This window comes from Zosterops lateralis (genome assembly GCF_965231275.1).
Source record: "Zosterops lateralis genome assembly, chromosome: 4".
In the NCBI taxonomy this organism is placed as follows: domain Eukaryota; kingdom Metazoa; phylum Chordata; class Aves; order Passeriformes; family Zosteropidae; genus Zosterops; species Zosterops lateralis.
This window is the reverse complement of record NC_139765.1, coordinates 25,402,186-25,421,293: the sequence shown is the minus strand read 5'-3', so window position 1 is coordinate 25,421,293 and position 19,108 is coordinate 25,402,186. Positions and strand designations below refer to the sequence as shown.

At 44.8% G+C, this 19,108-nt stretch overlaps 1 protein-coding gene and 1 pseudogene across 5 annotated transcripts; both read right to left on the bottom strand.

Annotated features, from left to right (window-relative positions):
* Positions 1–355: 355 nt before the first annotated feature.
* On the bottom strand, positions 356–18,996 carry LOC310908234 (cytoglobin-1-like). Of its 4 annotated transcripts, none has more exons than XM_083859053.1 (4): positions 18,932–18,996; positions 4,750–4,954; positions 2,606–2,837; positions 356–1,412 (listed from the first exon to the last, which is right to left on the bottom strand). In XM_083859053.1, the coding sequence occupies exons 2-4, from the start codon at positions 4,842–4,844 to the stop codon at positions 1,284–1,286; spliced, it is 456 nt and encodes a 151-aa protein (XP_083715179.1). In that variant the 5' UTR covers positions 4,845–4,954; positions 18,932–18,996; the 3' UTR covers positions 356–1,283. The 4 variants fall into 4 exon arrangements, with proteins under 4 accessions (XP_083715179.1, XP_083715177.1, XP_083715178.1 ...); XM_083859051.1 differs by having other exon boundaries at positions 356–697; XM_083859052.1 differs by having other exon boundaries at positions 356–697; positions 4,750–4,949; positions 18,932–18,988.
* Positions 9,984–19,046, bottom strand: LOC310908233 (heat shock 70 kDa protein 12A-like; annotated as a pseudogene). The gene is made up of 2 exons (XR_014592753.1): positions 18,803–19,046; positions 9,984–12,342 (listed from the first exon to the last, which is right to left on the bottom strand). The product of XR_014592753.1 is annotated as a heat shock 70 kDa protein 12A-like (transcript).
* Positions 19,047–19,108: the final 62 nt, after the last annotated feature.

The following is a 19,108-nucleotide window of genomic DNA, read 5'->3' as shown; positions in this document are numbered from 1 at the left end:
GCGCTGTCTTCCCCTCAGGCTAGAGTTCCTCTTCTGGACTTTGGGATCCTTTGCCAAATGCAGTGGGTGAGGAAAACTACATGTTGAATGAAGGAAAACTGCATTTTTACTTGTTTACAAAACTGTTCCTTCATAGTTAAGTGAAAATCGTGAGAAGCCTGACTGCCACAAGTATGATGGGTGCCTGGGTGGAAGTTTGAGCTGGTTTTGGAAACCCCCCTGTACCACCAGTAAATGTGCACTGTAACCAGCTGCCACTACTGCGCATCACCTTTTCTGTGAAGCAAATGAGAGGGCACATCTGCTTTCTCTGTGTTTATTGCATTACACTGAAGCAAACCAGCATATGGTTATTTGCAGCTATCAGCTGATTATTTCACCAAGACTAAGGAATACAAAGAAAAGCAACAAAATAGTTCAAGACCTGAAGGGAGGCTCAGGCTTTGTGACTGGACATGACAAGTCCCATGCCAGGCTCCCCTGTGCTGCCCATGCAGCGAGGCAGCAGTTTCCATCAGCTGGGTGCATTTTGAGTGCACAAGAGCCAGTGAGCTCTACTCTTGCTTCATGTGGCAACACAACCCAAGCAATTTCCTGGGAATAACACGGTGCAATCCACACCCTGGAGACATTCATCCCTGCCCAGAGGGGTCCAGTGGTGACCACACTCCGTGTTGTCATGCCTTTGTGCTGAAACCTGCATTGAGAAACCAAGGTTTGGTGACTCTTCTGGCTCATGCAACATGGGATTTTCCTCATGTCTCTCCCTGATGCTGGTCATTCCCATACACCACTTCCCCCTTGTTTAAGTTTAAACACAAAACAATACTCATGCCTCTTAAATAATGACATCTACCAAGATTCTGGAGATGCTTCAAAATGGTCTCCTTCCTGTCATTCGTGAGGATGGAGAGGTGGTAGGTGAGCCAAAGAGCTGTTGGTGCTGCTGGAAGGAGCAAGTCTTTCTTTTAGGAATAGAAAGCTTAAAATCACCATCTTAAAATGTAGTCTTCAAGGACGGTGGCCAGAGGAACCCACCTGAAACACTGAAACTGCAAAGCACATCAGGATTTGTTGGTTGACTTTGATGTATCTGGGTTTTGTTCAGCTGTAGAAACTCAGTTTGCTAAGGAAATTATTGACATTGATATCTATATTGTAGAAGCCTTTTTTCTTGCCTTTTTTTTATTTTTAAATTTTAATTTTTCCAGCTGTGGGTCGGGGCCCAAAAGCAGTAAATCAGTGCTGGCAAGTTGTTTGAAGAGCCTGGAGGGTGTATATCCTCACCAACCCTCCTCTTTGTAGATATTGTTCAGGTGAGTGCAGATTTCATTGGTCACCTTCTCAAAGGAAGCTTTGCTGTCTCCACCAAATTTCTCCTCCATCAATTGTAAGATAATGTCACAGATAATCTAAATAAGGGGAAGGGAAGAAGCAACCAGTGTGAACTTTTCTCCACATTAGAGGCATAAGAACTTACATATCTTTAGTTGGGATTCTTGGAGGGCAGAAAGGAGTACAAGAACAACTCACAGCACATGACCTGCAGGGCTTGTAACAGGGCATGGAAAATAAGGTGCATTATAGAATTCCCAAAAAGTGCTGCTAGTGTTTTTAACTACCCTTTATCTAGTTAATTTTCACTGCACCTGTCACTTAACGATGGCTGTATAGGACTGATGTGCTTTGTGTATCCACTGCAATCCTTCTCCAGGCAGGGGACTGTCCCAAATATTTAGAGGCCATGATGAGCCCCTTGTTGGACACCTGTGGAATACATGGCTTGGGGGGTAAGTTTTTCCCTGATCTTTCCTGCTCATTAGCTATCCAGCACTCTGTAGCAGAGTTCTTGCAGTCACTAGGTAGGTGGTATACTTTGAAATGCCAACTCCTTTACTGTGCAGCATTTATTGTTTTGTGTGCATCTTTACCCTGAAAAATTATTTTCAGCCAGAAATCACCACTTATTTTCCCACTCATTGAAAATTGGGCCTACTGCTTTTGAAATCACCTTCATTTGGAGATAATCTTTGCCAGAAGGTGTCTCTTTTTGCTGTGTAGGACAGACAAAATAGTTATAAATGTACTCTGCTAGTGACCTTAGGTGGATCTGGGCAAATAATTTGATCCTGTATTTATTTTTTGAGTTTGTGTAATGATGACAAGGCTGTTGTCATTATTGCTCAATAACAGCTGGTTTAGTTGTCCCAGGAAAATCCCAGCTCCTGTTACAACATAAAAAATATATCAGGGACTGAAGTCCAGTGTTAAACTGCTTTTCTGTATCTTGTTATTAAATGGCAAGTGTGGGAATTGTATTGCACTGAGAAAACCCTCTACAGCTCATGGGCAGCTGTGCAGCCCCCAGCCAAGTACCACATCACGTGCCTGCACCACTCTGCTACAGAGCATCTACCCCACCAATGCCAGATCTCACTTCTGCCATCTTCCACCATCAACCATCTCACCTTCCACCATGTCCATTCTCTGAAGCATATATATGTATTCCTACATACAAAGCCTATGTTCCTCAGTTCTACCCCTCAAAGGGGAAAATATGCCCTCCTCACAATTACACCCTTTGGAAAGAGGGCTGCTCACTCACCCTAAAGTTTTTGGGGTCAATCTTCAGCTGGGTGGCATGTTTCTTGCCTAGTGGGGTCACTATCCCAAGAAAAGCCTCAGAGTTGTCCAGGTGTTGCACCATGTCATTGATGGCGCTGAAAACCTTCTTGCCATGGCCCCTGACTTGATCTGACTGTTTCATCTCTTCAGCAGAGTCCATGCCTTTGAAATGTGTGAAGTAGGACTTGGTGTCTGGGTGCTCAGTAAACATCCTGTTGAGGAATGAGAGACATCCTGACTTAAGGACCAAGATATTGATGCAGACATGGCCACACATTCCAGGCTTTGCCTTATGCATTTATGTCCATTTTCCTCTTCTCTTTACTGGAATAAAAACTTCTTCATTCTTTGTTTCTTTCTCCTTTGCCTTTTGCACCTGTTCATAACCCCTGTGCACATAGCAGCCAGTCTTCTCTCCTTTGCCTCTCCCCAGGGCATCTCTTTTGCTCACCATAAAACCTATCATGAACTTATCCCACTGCTTCTAAAGTAAGTATTTTCTGTGTTAACTCTGTGTTACTTTCACATAGAAGTGTGAGCACATTCACATGGGGTGACTGTGCCAGTTTAATATTCCCAAAGATGTTCTGGATAGCAGGTATGACCACTGTTATACTGGTGGGTGTTTTCATGGAGAAACCCTACTATTGGTTTTGTTAATTAACCCCTTCCTATAGTCCACTGCAAAGCTTTCTTACTGCCTGTGATGGATTGTTGCTTGGGTATGGAGTACTCCTTCCATTTACTCAAAAGTAACACAATTCAATGTGTTTGAAATTACCTTTGATCAATTACAGTCATCTTGGTCAAATTCTTTTTAAAAAAACAGTTTAGTCCATTGGGTAAACTGGTTTACCCTGAAATATCCATAGCAAATTCCACATTGCATTTCACAAAGTCACAAAATGGTTGGACTTGAATGAACTTCTGGAGGTCATCCGCATCAACACCACTGGTCAAGCCAGTTGCCCAGGACCATGGCCAGATAGCTTTTGAGTATCTCCATGCATGAAGACTCAACAATTTCTTTGGGCAACTTGTGCCAGTGTTCAGTAGAATTCAGAAGTAAAAAAAAAGTGTTTCCTGATGTTCAAGGCAACCTCCTGTGTTTCAGTTTGGGCTCGTTGACTCTGGTCCTGTCTCACTGCACCACTGAGACAAGCCTGGCTCTGTCTTCTTTGCATTCTCCCTTCAGGTTTATGTACACATTGATAAGATTCCCCTGAGCTTTCTCTTCTCCAGGCTGAACAGTTATAGCTTTCTCTGCCTTTCTTTATTGGAGAGATAGTACTGTCCCCTGATCATCTTCCTGATAATTTGTTGGACTCTTTCCAGTATGGCCATGTCTCTCTTATCCTGGGAAGCCCTGGAACTTCTCTACAGGCAGGTCTGTGGCTGTAAGACACTAAAACAAAACCTTCTAGCATAAATTACCCCAGGGAGGCAAGATACTGGATGCTATTAACACTTTATGGCTGCATTTCTGACCCTAACTGTGCTCAGGTTGTGTAGCCTGTAGAAGGAAAGAACAGCATGTAAGGTTTTGTAAGGGTAATCCAGGCACAAGGTGTGATATACAAGAAGGGGGGAGCGGGGGGGGGGGGGGGCGGTGTTAAAGGTCTGATAACCAGAAACAGTATTTGAATAGATCCATACTTAGGGAGGTGATGTAAGTCCCAGATGAGAGTGGAATATGTGAAAGGTGAACGGAAGAGAGGGAAAAAGGTTGGAAACTAAGAGAGAAAAGTCCACAGAACAGGTATAATACAGTAGAACAGATGGACTGAGGCTGAAGGAGAATCAGAAGTGAAATACTGAGTTTAAAAAAGTATTAAAAGAGTTTAGAGGTAAAGAGGAAGAAGGAAATCAGGCCTATGTCTTGTTCCCATTCTTTCACACCACACTTTCTTTTCCTTACCTTATGTGGGTGAAGATATTGTTCTTGTCTCTTCTTCTCTTCCCACCCACTTACCCCTTTCTTTTTATTTTTCCTTGTGTGGATTGCTCCTCTTCCTAGCAAGGGCTGCATGAAAAACATCAAGACATGGTCCTAGGCAGCAACCCCATCCTTGCTGTTCCTCCTTCACCCCTCCAGGGCAGCAGTTGGATGGGCTCTTTCCTTACCTGATCAGCACAGCTGTCCCATTGTCCTCAGCATCCACATATATCTTCTCCCAGGCACCACGGGCACTTTGCACCTCTGCTTCAGAGAGTGACATGGTGGAGGAGATGTTGCCAATGGATGGTGCAGCAGGAGGGAGAAGGACAGGGAGGTCCTGGCAGGGTCTTTCTGCTCCAGTCCTCTCCTCAGGGCTCTCTAAATACTGCGCTGGGGATTTAAGAGATCTTGAAGGGTCTCTTTGTCTCTGTTCCCCTCAGTCACATTTCTGCAGGTTTTAGAGCTACTTAATAACTTTTAATCAGGAAAAAACCAACCACATGAGGAAGAAGACTAGCCCTGTAGTAATAGGTCAGGTGCCAAAGCAAAGGCCTCACTGTCTGAAGAGAGAAGGGAATAAAGGCAGTTTTCAGTGGGGAAAAAAAACAATCAATTCTCTTCCCCTCTCACCCCTGCCAAAGCTAGTGCTTGGCTCCTCTTTCCTGAAGGTTATCCTTGCCTAAGCACTAATTTTCCTGGTTTTCTCCCAAGAGTGCTGCTGTGCTGAAGGCACTGTGGTGCCTTGCCATCCCCTCTCCCTGGCACTCTGGTCTTTCAGTCAAAGATCTTGTTTCTAGCTCCAGCAACTTCTTCAGTCCTGCCTTCACACCACAGTCACTGCTTTCCCCACAGTCCTGTAGTTTAACAGGGACTCATCCCACAGTTGCTCCCAGCCTTGGTCCCATGAGGGTAGGACGCTTCACCAGCTCAAAATAACAGCGTTGCAGGGATGGTGATGGCAGTATGGCACAGCATCCATGGCCACAATGCCCTGCAAAGCCACTTCATTTCAGCACTGGAGGTAAACGGTGCAGCACAGCCAGGCCAGGAGCACAGGCATTTCACTCTCCTAACCCTTTTGGCTTGTAGCTGGGATCTCTGTCCTATCTCTGAGCCCTCAACTGCCTGGGAGAGAGATAAGGGGCAGAAGAAGGGCCAGGGTGGAGCTGCAGACAGCATCTCGGGACTTGTTATAGTCACAGACACTTGGAACTGGAAGCAAAATGTTTTTGTGGATTATCTATGCAATGCCTGGGCTTAACCTCTGGCAGGAATGTTCTGGTTAAGTCCAGGTCACACACACAAAATAAGGGCTAAGGGGCTTGAGAAAGTGCTAGTGGATGCTGAGGACAGACAAAACCTCATATTGTTTGGGATGGTTTAGAGGAGGGAAGGAACAGGTGTGAGGGGAAAGTATGCAGCATGTCAAGAAAAACCAGCCGGATACCCCAGGGCAGAAAGAAAGTGCTGGCTACAAACTCACAGAGACCGACTGGTCTTGGTGGGGTTGTGTCCCACTACTGCAGAGGGAGGCCTCAAATGACTTCACTGAAATCTGTCTCCTCTTGCCTCCCTCTCCCTTTTTACCACACAACAAAGAAAGAGCAGTCTGATAGAAACTTGCACAGCAGTTGTGGGTGCCCCATCCCTGGAAGAGTTCAAGGCCAGGCTGGTTGGGGCTTTGAGCTACTTGGTCTAGTGGAAGGTGTCCCTGCCCTTTGGCAGAGAGGTTAGAACTAGATGATCTTTAAAGTCCCTTCCAATCCAAAACATTCTATGATTCCCTAGGAGACTTCTCTGCTCTCCTCCATTCTTCTTTGGGGACACTGCAGTATGAACATGCTCCATTCCTTTATATAGTCAGACATCCTGTCATGGGCCAAAAAATACCTATTTTGAGTTGAGAAATTTCAATCCAATTAATTTATTGCCAAGTAACAAACCAACCAACCAACCAACATTTAGATGCCTCACTTCCCCCTGTCCTGTTTCCCCACCCCATACTGCAGGTTAAAACCTTTTGGTGAGACCATGGGTGGTGCAGAAGCTGGGGCTGCTGCAATGGGGATACCTTGCTCTTGCTGCTCCTTGTGTCCTATTCAACTGCTCCAGCATGGGCTCTTCCACTAGTCATCATCCCATTGGATGCTGTACCTGCCCTGGACTTGTCTCTTCCTTTTCAGTATTCCCTGCCCTTTCTTAAACACGTTTCCATGGAGGCGCCCTAATCTTACTTGGTTTGTGCAGTTCTGGGGCACAATGGGTCAATTTTTTCTGGGACCAAGCCAGGTGTCAGCAGCACCCTGACCAGACAAAGCAATATCATCTTCCTTCAAGCATGTCACCATGCTCTCTCTATGACATGCTTTCCTGTTCTTCTATCTTCTGGTGTTACTTGTTATGGAAAATTATCTTCTATTTTCTCTTTGCATGATTTGCCAAGTCCTTGTGAGATGAACACAATAATCCCTCATAAAGTTTTGACATCTCTAACAGGGCTGTACACATCTATGCTACATCTCAGCAATCTCTAGAAATTGAAACAAAAAAACTCCAGAAACCCATTTATTATGGCCTGGAAATGGAAGAGCTATGAAAAATGTGCTATTTACTCATGAAGTCATTGCTGACACCTCCCCACATGTGGGCAAGAGGATGAGTATTTTCTTTATTTCTTTTTCTTCTCCCATAGTTTATTATGCCAAAAGAAGCAAATAATCTCAATCACAATTTTTATTGCACAAAGAGATATTTTCTAATATGGGGTGAAGCTCCTCAGGATATTATCTCTAAAGAAAGGAATCCTGGTGTGAAAGAGCCAATCAACACATTGAGTCGAGACATGATTTTATTACAAATCTGAAGAATTGGATGCCAGGCCAGGCCTTTTCTAGCCTCTTGGAAAACAAACAGAGTCCTTTCTACAAAAAGGTAACCAAACAAGAAATATACAGAAACAGGAGATTGGTCACTGATGCTTGTGTAACACAATTTTTAATGTGCATGTACTGATCTCAGTCCAGTTCATTATCCTATCATTTCCACATAAAAATTCTCCTGGGAATGTGTTCTTTGACATTATAATCGTCCAAGGTAACTTGAAGTTGTCTTACATCTTGTCATATGTTGCTAAGTTATTGTTAAACTTTATTTTGTTAAACCTCAGTTTCAGTTTTGCTTGAATCTATTTGAACCATTACTTGTCAAGGACAAAAGGATTTATAGCATTCTGTTCCCGGAATCTCTTCATGGTTCCATTGCTCCAGCCCCCCATGGTCATGGTTCAAGGCTAACGTATAGTTACTGTGAACTTTTTGTGAATCTTTAATTTTCTCTGATATCAAGCAGGCAGGGTCGGGCCAGGGAGCCAGATGGCACTTGGAAATCTGGAGCAGAAAGCACAGCCATAGTGTTTGGGCTATGGCAAAGCTGTTCCTTTCTCTATCCCCAGCTAGGAGAGAAGAAATGTGCCTCCCACTTTGCTGCCAGGAAATGGTGTCAGTACTGCATAGTGGGAGTTGCTTTCTCTCAGTTTCCAAGAAATTACACACTTTAGGCTGAAGATTTAGGCAAGATCCAGCCACAGAAATGGGTGGCACCTTCTACTCACCCAGTCATTTAGGATCCAGCAACCATCACACCTGTAGAGCTCATCAATGTCCTGGTTACAGGCACTGCAAACCTCACTGTCTTTTCTTATCCTTGAAACTTGGGGATTTGTGATTCTGTGATTTTTACCATAAACAACCCACACTATTTGTTGTTCAAAGGGGTTAATCCCCAGCTCAGCACACAGACCTGTTTCAGAGGATGGCTGTCAGGGGCTCAGCAGTTCTAACTCTTATTTTCCCAACACTCGTGTCAGGCTCAGGGTAGAGCCCCCCATATCACCAGGTTTCAGGGATGCTTAGCCCAAGACCCTGACACTCAGTTCTGCTTTAGCAGAAAGGACAAACACATGCATCTGCTTTTGCTCAGTGTCTGAGGTTATCAACATAACCAGCTCATCAAAACAAGCGAAACTAGGAGCTGTGGTCATGACTATCGGTGTCAATGTCTGAATCCCAAAGCCCACCTCACACATGGGTGGGAAAGTCTTTCCTTGCTGCCACTTTCCCAGACCATACCCATTCCAGGGCATTACTGGGCTTGAGCCATGCTGGGCTTTCCACTGGTGCAAATACCAAATGCAAAGGGTAAGAAAAAAGCAGGAGTGCTCAGCTTCTTAGGACCTAGTCCCTAGAATGGCCTTTACAAAGTGTACAGAGTGGTACCACCTGACATGGTAGAAATGCACACAGGTGTCTGCTGGGAATATTTTTATTGCATGCATAACATTTTAAATGTGAAAGCAAAGGTAGTAATTTGAAAATCATTCCACTTTTATATATCATAGGGTATAACATATATGCAGATTAGTCCTCTGAATGCTGCTTTTGTAATTAACGACATTCAGTATGTGGCCAGCAGTGACTCTAACACAATCATTCAACTAATAAGGATGACAGTGCTGAGTTTTCTTGCACTGTATCCAGCTAACCAGGAATTTGCATTGGTGGAAGCTGGTGTTCAGCAGAGAAACTTTACATCCTTAGTGAAGGGGAAGAAAGCCAACTCCACAAACTCCAGCCCACCCCTCACCCCTGAACCATCAGTGTCTTATCAGTGTCTGGACCCAAACCACACACCAACGTAAGGGTTGCTATGAAGAAAGTTAACTCCACCTCAGCCAGACCCACCACACTGCTGGACTGCATCCTTTTCTTGGACAAATTTAGGCCCATGAAGCCTACACTGTGCTGAACTTTTGCACAGGTGCTGCAGGCAGGAGGAAAGAAATCAGCTTTTAGAGATATAGAAAATATCAGAGAGTGCCCAGAGCTGGACAAAGTCATCAGGCAGCAGCATATACACTATTCATATCTGTAAAGTTACAACCTGGCATTCATATCTGCCCAATTAATGAGATCAATCCACCCAATCATTTAATGGAAGCAACACTCCCACAGGTTTTGGACACAAGTCCCTAGACTGGTTCACTCAACCCCTCATCTGGGACACTGGAGCTTTAATTACACAGAATTTATATAAATTATATTCTGAAGAAAACAGAAATACACTGAATGTCAGCCCCAGCAGAATTAAACCCTGACTCCAGATAAAGTGACCTGATGTCAGAGAAAGAGAAAATGTAGCTGCAAGAAAACATCCGGCTAAAATAAACAGCTATGGGCTGCTTTATGTACAAGTTAGACACCAGTCCAGAGCCTTTGCATCAAACACAGGTAGGTCAAGATGATTGTATTGCTGGTATGGACTACTGTGTACAGAGATGCAAGATAAAAGGACATGAGATAAAGCAGCAGACAAACCTGTTGTCAGATACAAGAGAAAATGAGGTGTTGGACTAAAAGGGTGGTTGGTGGGGAATGGAAGGAACCAGAGAATCAGGCTAGTACTTTTCTTGTGTAAATAGGAAGTTGCATGAGGGACTTATTGGTCCAATTGTCTCTTCTATTCTAGAAGTCATAGAATTGTTAAAATCATAATAGTTGGAAAAAACATCTAAGACCTGTTCAAAATGAGGCGTGTTTATAAGATAAAAATTCCATTATAACTGTCCGACTTTCTTGGGAAGTATCATCAGTACATGTGGCTTAAAATTCAGTGAGCCCAAATTTAATCTCCACCTTCATCCTGCAATGACTCCCCAGCCATGTGTCTGGTGATGACACTACACAGAAGCCAAGCTGTTCCATCCCTTCCTCATCTACATACCAAGGATTCTGAGGTTTTGTACAATAGAAAGCAAAGACTACCTTTGTTTGATCTGGTTCTATTGGATATAAATCATAATGAGCAACTTCATGTATATTCACTGGCTCCCCAATTTCCACCAGTTTCTGGAAGAGACCTGTGCAATAAATGTAGTCACCAGTTTTTGAGACCTTCCATTTACAGGCATCATGGATAGCATCATTAAACTTCTGAGATGCTTCTAAGCCATATGTCCTACAGCTGATTCTTGAGGTAATGATGTTGGATTAACTCCAAATAAAACAGCCCCTTTTGCCTCCAAGGGACAAAGGATGTGATACCTGCTGCTAAAGGCCAACCTGACTGCATCTCACAGGATGATGCTGGATACAAAGCCTCCCACAAGAAAAATGATGGACTTTGTCCATCTCAGGTTTGCAAATAATTTCCCTCAAAGCACAAATGACATTGTTGATATGGTAGTCAAACAAGCTCTTTATTTTCTCATATATAATCATAATTGTCCCATCACACCACACATTTTTTTCAGACTACACTGTTTTTTTGAAGAACTGGGAGATGTCCTTCTTGGACTCTGCCACTCTGGTCAGGTTGTAGTAGCAACATATGTAGACTGCCTCCCTGGTAGCAGAGTATTTCTGTAGGCTGAAGTTGTACATCATATTTTGTAATTCGGTAGGGTGGTTCTTTACATATTTATCCCATATGCCACCATTGAATATTTCCTTGAGGAAACTGGTGAAGTTTTCATCCACTCTGTTGCCTCCCCATCCACCTCCAGTGCCTTGCATAGCTCCTCCAGGTAATCTCATGTACTTGGATCTCACGTACTGTGATGTCTACTGTGCCACCCACACACATACACACACAGAGACTCAAATTAATTGTGCTGTTTGCTTTAAAGTACATGATTTTCCACAGAATTTAATCTTATCTTCTAAACTCCTGATTCACAGACATGCTTTTCTGCTGCTTTCTTTCCTCATCCTCACTCTTCTATTGCCTGTACTTCTTTAGATTTCTTAAATTTATGCATTTTGTTTAAAAGCCTGGTCTCATGAGGCTCTCATAGTTATTTCTGATAAGAGCTGTATGCTCTGACTTGCTCATCGAACAAGCTGATCTCCTGAATGATCACAAACTGAGCCTGGCCTCCTCACAAAGGTGGTTAGGTGGTTGACTCCTGAGCAGTGGTGAGAAGACTCTCAGGAACTTGTGGTCCTCTTGATGCCTTTTCAGTATTTGTTCACAACCACCAGACTGCTCTTGGCAGAAAATTCACATCACACCAAAAAACCTCAGGAACCTAAAGAAATTACTGAAAAGCGCTTCAAATTCTTAATGATTTACTCTCCAGTAAATGCTAGCTCATCTCTTTGGTCACTTCACTGGCCAATAACTACAGTTGCTTCTGGAGAGGAGGCTGTGAGCTCAAGGTACACAAGAGCACGTGGTGCATGCTGGTGGCTGATGCTGGGACACCCCAAGTTTGGGTCTCTGATTTTCCAGCCCAGCAGAGCCTGTGGAATGCTGTAGAGATCCTCCTGCCTTTCAGAAGGGCACACTCAAATACCAGTCCCATCTCTCACATATGTTAAGCACCAGTGGGAAAAAAATCCACGTTGCTTATGTTAGTGCTTGAACTGATAGCTGGGAGACCTCATTTTGATGTCTGACTCACTGCTGTGATGCTGGAGAGATCTGAAGGAAAATACTGAAGTGGTATTACCTTAAAGGACAAGAACTGAGATAAGGCATTATAAGCATTGATAGTGATGATAAGGCCCCACAGATGCTGAAGAATGGCCTCCAATATGCAAGCAGCTTGATGAAACAGTTTGTTTCATAGCTATTGAAGACATATTTCAATCAATTAGCAGCCCTACAATTTACTCTAATGCAGATGTTTTCTCAGCACATGCTTTGCACACTTCACCTCTGGTTTCACTGTGATTGATGATGCAATCAGTTGGTTTTGCACTGCAGAAGCTGTTTGATGCCTGTCAGAAAGACATACAAAAGAGAACAGATTATATACTTAAAGTTCTTGACATTCCACTTTGGAATAATGCTTTGACCAAGGTATTTTATGTTTCTGTGTAAAAGGGCCATTGGCATCTACCATTCATTTAGAAGTTTGCTTCTGCTCAGGACACTGCTCAAAATCTGTCAGCAATGACACTGGGGATAACTTCTGAGCTGAGAGGGCTGGGGGCGTAGAAAGCATGGCTCTACATGCTCTGGGTATGAGAGCAGCACCGGATAAAAACCAGGTCTTTCTCTCTAAGAGTTAAGCTATTCCACGAAAAAGCAGGGAGCTGGACTTGAGGATCCTTGTGGGAGCCTTCCAAAATTAAATGTTTCTGTGTCCCATGGTACACAGCCATACATTGCAGATCTGAATTGTCCAGCCTGATGAGACACATATATGAGTGCGGAAAGTATTTTCCAGCCCTGTATTGCTTTTATAGGACCTTCCTCCAAAGCCTGAAATGAGTGGCTTCACCATTACTGATTGACCAAATATGAGAAAAAAAAATTCCCAGTGCTTGCCTTAATAAATGATAACAACCTGCTTTGTGCTATAATTGTTCTGTAGGTGATGATGAGAGACATAATGAAACTGTTCAGGCAACACTATCACCAAAACTCAATGGTTTACAACAAGTAAAGAGATTGTCCAAGTGAATAAAGATACAGCCCTGGAACCAGGACTGGTTCAATTGTCTGTGCAGCTTGTTATTTAAAAAATGAGAGGTCTCCCTTCTGCAGGAGGTTGTTTTCCACTCGTGGCCAGGTCCTTCCAGCCCATATACTCTGAAAATGTTCTACACTACATGTAACCTTGTAAGGGAAGTACAGCAGGACAGGCAGGGTTGTGCCCCTACAAACAAAGGCACAGCCCTACTAGACCCAAGCAAGGAGTTAAGATCAAAGGGCCAGTGGTGGTGATCAGGGTCAGTCACAAAACAGTGACCACTGGGCAAGCTCACAGTGACCAGCCAGGTTAAGAGCAAGCTGTGAAATTGGTCTGTGGGTCAGGACCAGCAAGGCTGGGCACAGGCATCCCAACACCACAGCTCAGTCAGGCACCCAGTCACCACTCAGCTCCTGGGTCAATCGGCGACCAGTCTGTGGGTGAAGATGAGGCTACTCATAACTCCTTCTCACACCACCCTTTCCTTTGGCTGTTACTGAGGAATTGAATACAAGGTTATATGGTTGTGCTAAATCTGGGCTGACCTTGAACACAAGCAGCCAAACCCCTGGGAAGGCAGAGGAAAGCATGCAGAGGCCGTTGATGTGCACAGAGCCCTGACACCTGCTATGCACATGGACTAGTTTCTAGTGAGCTTTTTTTTGTGGAAGATAGGACATATGTATCACAGATATATGGAACTTTCAAAAAGGAGCTTCCTCTTTTTCCAGCTTGCTGGGCTTTTCCAAGAGCTTGGTCTTACCAAACTCCTTGCAGATTTCTCTATGAGAAAACAGAGACAGGTGCTGGATGCTGGCACAATCCAGAAGTCAGGACTTAGTAAATAAAAGAACCTTTTAAAGTGACCCTGGGACCCCTGCATGTCCCACTCAAACAATACCAGCAGCTTTGACAATGAAGTTCTTGAGTCCTTAGTTCCTGTGGAGCAGCTGCACAGAATGAAAGTGGGGAGGCAACATAACAATACATCAACATAACATTACAAACCTTTGAAAACTGTTCTCATTCGATTTTCAAGGAGCTGCCATTCACATAGGAACTGAAAATGAAACACAGTTTCTGCTACAGTGCTGCCAAATTTATTGTTTGCTGCTTCTTCAGGACCCACCAATTAAAGCTGAGTGGAAGATGAACAGAAGGTATTTAGAGCATGTGGACAAGGCAGATTAGTGCACTGGAAAAAAAACATCACTTCTGTGGCCCATAATGAAACATGGGGAAGAAATTATTGTGAAAAATGTAGTCTGGGATCAAAGGACAATGACTTGAGAGTTGGGCTAACTACTTACTTAGCCATAAGAAGATGAAACAGCTGCTATGCAATACTGTGCTTTTCCTTCTCCCATGAATTGCCTACTTTTCAGAGCTAGTAAGTTAGACATCCCCACTTGGGACACATAGGATAAATCATCATTAACAAACCTGTATTAAAACTGTAGCTATTCTAATTGTCTCCTCACAAAGGCCATCTGCTGCTTTCCCATGTCTGTACAGTTTATCTCTCCTGAAGTCCTTCAGCTACACACGTGCCACAGCTCTGGACCAAAGAGCTCTAAAAGTTTTATTCCATGGCATAAGGGGGATGCAATGAGGCAAATTCACATTTATGTGATTTTGTGTGACACAGGATTCTGTGAGCAACTTGAGAATTACCAAATAAAAAAAAAGACTTTAAATTCTGCTGTGTGGCTGCTAAGTTCTTTTCTCTGGTTCTTTTTTGTCGTCCATCAGTTTCCTTGGCTACACAAACTCCCTGGGATTTTATTGATGGGCCCCTAGAAAGAAAGGCAAATTTCTGAGCATCTCTCTGCAAGCAAATTGCACTGCTTCTCTTAGGAATTCAGTATTGCCTAAGCATATTGCAGGTCAGTGACAACATGAGCTGGGATCCAAGTGTGTGCAAGAAAACTGGCTTTTAGAAAACCAGAGTATTCTCAGAAACTGACTGTAAAACACCTTCATTAGGAATATCTATTATGGAATAGAACAGGTGAAGTAAAATTACATATGTACATATTTTCCAAAACTTTCACAAAAAGAAAGAACTACTATAGAAGATTCAGCATGATCCTGAGCCAATGTCATGTGAATATTAAGGTATAATATCACACATATGGCAAGTTGCCATGCTCTATTTGTTACCTGCTTAGAAAATTTTTAGCCTTTTTTTTTTTTTTTTTTTTGTAGCTCGCTGAATCTGTCTGGTTCTATGCTCTGCATCAGTTTTCTCTCTGAAGCTCATCACTTCTGCATCTCCTCATGTGTGTCCTTTCCTCTAATTTTTCTCTCCTTAACATCATTTTTGCTAGGCTAAAATACTCACTTTTCAAAGCCTTATATTTCAAAGACTGATTTAAAAATCTTCAGAAGGCTAAAAGGCCTAGGGTGCAGTACTACTGAAACAGTGAACAAACTGCTAAAATCAGAGGATTTTTAACCTCTCACTACAAACCAGGTACTTCCTCCATTAGCAACAAAGATCCACTGATTGACAAAGTGCAGTGTCTCTGTGCATCAAATTCCCCTACTGCCAGACTCCCATTTCTCTTGGTGCAAAGAACAGCACCTAGCCTGTTGCAGAGAGGTGGAGATATTATAAAAGAAAAGTTCTTATAAAATATGGTTTAGGCCCTGCTACAAGCTACTTCTAGTAGCTTATAAGTTCTCATAAAGAAAAACTATAAGAATGAACACAACAACCTATTCTCAGAGAGGAAAAATAAGTTTACACCTGCATAAACAATGAATCCATCCCATGGAATCAGTGAAGAAAATATGTAAACACATCTAGAGAGAGAAAATTTGACAGACATATAAAATAGTGCTTACCAACCAATGAACTGTTTCACTGTATTGCTGACCAATTAGGTTTAGCACAATGCTTTCTGATATTTCCTATAAATATGAGCTTTGTGAATAAAGAATTGGCTTTTCTGCATGAGAAAACTGTGTCCTGTCATCTTATTTATTACAACACTAGCCCATGACCCAACACAAATTCTTTTCCCAGTTCTTGATGTTTGAGGGTAAGGCAATATTTTAAATCAGGTGCTGTACCACATACCATCTCAAGGCTAATATGACGTCCTTTGCATAATTTCCTAAGAAATATTTCAACAGTAAATTGGTGTGAGATGGGGAAATGGTCTCCTCTGTTCTGACTTCCCTGCCATGGGGTCTCTGCAGATGGAGGAGACACACTTACGGAATCTGCCTCTGGGCAGGCCTGAACGTTTTCTAGCACACTGGGATAAGGAGCCCTTTGTAGAGAACCTGCACTCAGGGAGATCTCTTTGCTGCTGCTTACACCTTTCCCCCTCTCCCAGCCGCAAGGAGGGAAGGAGAGGCTCAGGCCCTTCATGGAACAAACATTTGACTTCTCAACCACAGCTCAGAGAAGGACCCATGAAGAACCTGTGAAAACTGAGGTACAGCTTGTGTCTAACAGGAAGAGCAAAACAATTAGAAACCCAGAGAGAGGAAGATCCTGAGGTTTAAACCTTTCCTTTCCCGCAACAGCATGACTCATGCCTCCTAATCAGCCTCCCACAGAGACTTAACATCGGGAAGGTGGGAGCCTGCAGAGGGAAGGGAGCTTCACTGAAGGAATGTCTGAGCAGGCCTGGAATTCTTTGCCTGGACAGAAGAGTACTTCAGGGATCACAGGTGAAAAAGAGGGTGGGTGGCAGCTACACATGCACTCTTCAGCTTCAGTTAGAAGAACTAGGCAGATGGAAGCAAAACAAACAGGAGGATGCAGCTCAGCACAAAGCAGAGAGTGGAGGTACTGCCTGAAGGTATCAGGCTGCACAAATAGCAGAAGGCTGGGGGGGCGTCTGCAGGTGACCTCCATAGGGGTCCTTGCAGGTGACTCTCTAGTCTGGAACCACTTGGGCTGCTCTTAAAGTCAGAAGAATTTGCTCAAAGATGTTGCCTGTTGGTTTTGCAACAGCAAAACAAAAGTCACACATTACCCACCCCATGGCTTCAGTTTGATCAAGCACCTCAAGAGCTGCAATGCAAAACAAGGGCTGTATTTTGTGTACCTTCATTTACAGCACTGCATCAGGCGCCACCCTGGAGCTGGATCAAGCACCAGTGCACAACCAAGAAGGGACCTGGCATCACCACTGGAATGATTCCAGGCTCACAAAGGCTTCCTGAGAGGAAATCGGTGCTGTAGGAACCTGAGCCTGTGTGGCAGTGAGCAGCCACCTCAGCTGCACAAGTCTCCTCTGTATTTGTCCCCAGCTCTCCCTGGCAGCTCCTGCACTGCTGAAGAGCAAGAGCTTTTGATTTATTAAAAAATATGGATATTGATCTAATATCAATATCGAACTATGACGGACAAAGACTCTCTAACAGTTTAAAGTTAGAAAGTGTATGTTTATTACAACGCCGGGCAGCGTGCAGGATAGCTCCCAAATACACACGCGCAATTTACAGATGATCACAGGGGCTTTTATGTCCAGGAGTATTGAATACCCAAAACACAAATGCATATTCATAACTCTGGTACATCCCATTCCCCGCTTCGTATGGAAATTAGCCCAAAAAGCCATTAAGCATGCGTAGTTTGTGCTTTGAAATGGGTCGGTGGTCTTTTTTATAGGGTGGGGTCCCAAAATGATGAAGTAAGATGGGTCTTCCTCCCTTGACTTTTTAACCTTTAGCGTTAGTGACAGCTAAATCCTGTTTTTTTCCAGGACTGTTTGATTTATGATTGCATTGTATTCATGGGGTCTATTGATTATTCAGGATGCAAAAGCCTAGTTTGACAGCTTCCCTGATTTATCAGTTCCTTCCAAGATTTATCAGTTCCTTCAGTCTGGCTTCTGTTAGCAAAAGGGAAGTCCTAGCTACATTATCTCAGCACTATCTATTTTGACTAAAGTCTTTAATTCTTCTAAATCAATGCCTCACTTTCCCACGGGAACTTCCCCCTGGCTCTCAGCTGGAACGCGCTGGGGCCGCCGGCTCCCCAGCAGCAGGACGGCGCTGCAGCACACAGGGCAAGGCCCCGGGGTTACCGCGGCTCAGGCCGTGCCGGGGACAGGCGGCAGGGGGGGAACGCGGGGCTGCGAAGGAGCCACACGTGAACCCCGTGACTGCAGGTGGAGGCAAAACGGCGTTTTGGAGAAGCTGTGCCGGGGATGTGCTGCCCGAGGGCGTTTTGAGGGGAGGCCCAAGAGCACCACGGCCCACAGCGAGCCCGGAGCCACAGCAGTGCGGGTCCTGACGGGCCGGAGCCGAGGGCCCGCCGCTGCCCGGGCTGCGCAAGGCGCCATTCCCTTTCCCCCTGAGCTGGATTTTAAACCCTGTAATCGCTCCCTTAGAAGAAAAGGAATTGCTCACTGCAGACACATGAAATACTTATTAGGCAGGTTTGGTGATCTATATCTAAGCCTCGTGAGGCCCCTTAGGACCCCTCAGTGAACAAACAGGTAAACACAGAGGTTAAGGTATTTCTGATCCTTAGACCCAGCGGAATTTCCGTTTATGACGCGGCACGGTGGGAGGCGGCACCGCCCCGCCCCCGGGCAGCTGAGGGGTCCTGCAGGGGCGCCCCGCCCTCGTCCGTCTGTCCTTCCGACACAGGCCGCGAACGACGGGCAGATCACGGCACCCGGGCATCCCGCGAAGTAAGCGGGACACCCAGGGGCGACCTGTACCCGCACAAAAATTCCTCTCACATTGAAAGTGAGGACCCGGGCGTCACCCCGAGTCGTTATTTTCCTTACTCATAAGTTTAAGGCATGAGGAGGAGAGTTCGCTCCGCAGGGACAGTGCTCCGCAGTAACTCCATAGTTGAGGGCGAGTGCCGCCCCACGCCGCCTGACGCCCTCCCAGCTGTCCCGCAGTGTCCTCACCCGTAGGCACAGCCCCGGCCCCTTTCCGCGCCGCGGAACCGCCGGGACGTGCCGAACCGGCCCGCGACGTGCCGCGCTCTATGCAAATGAGGGGCCCGGCGGCCGCGGGGACTTGTGGGGCTTCCCGTGGCAGCGAGCGGACCCGGGGGCGGGGCCCGCCGCGCCTCTGGGGGCGGA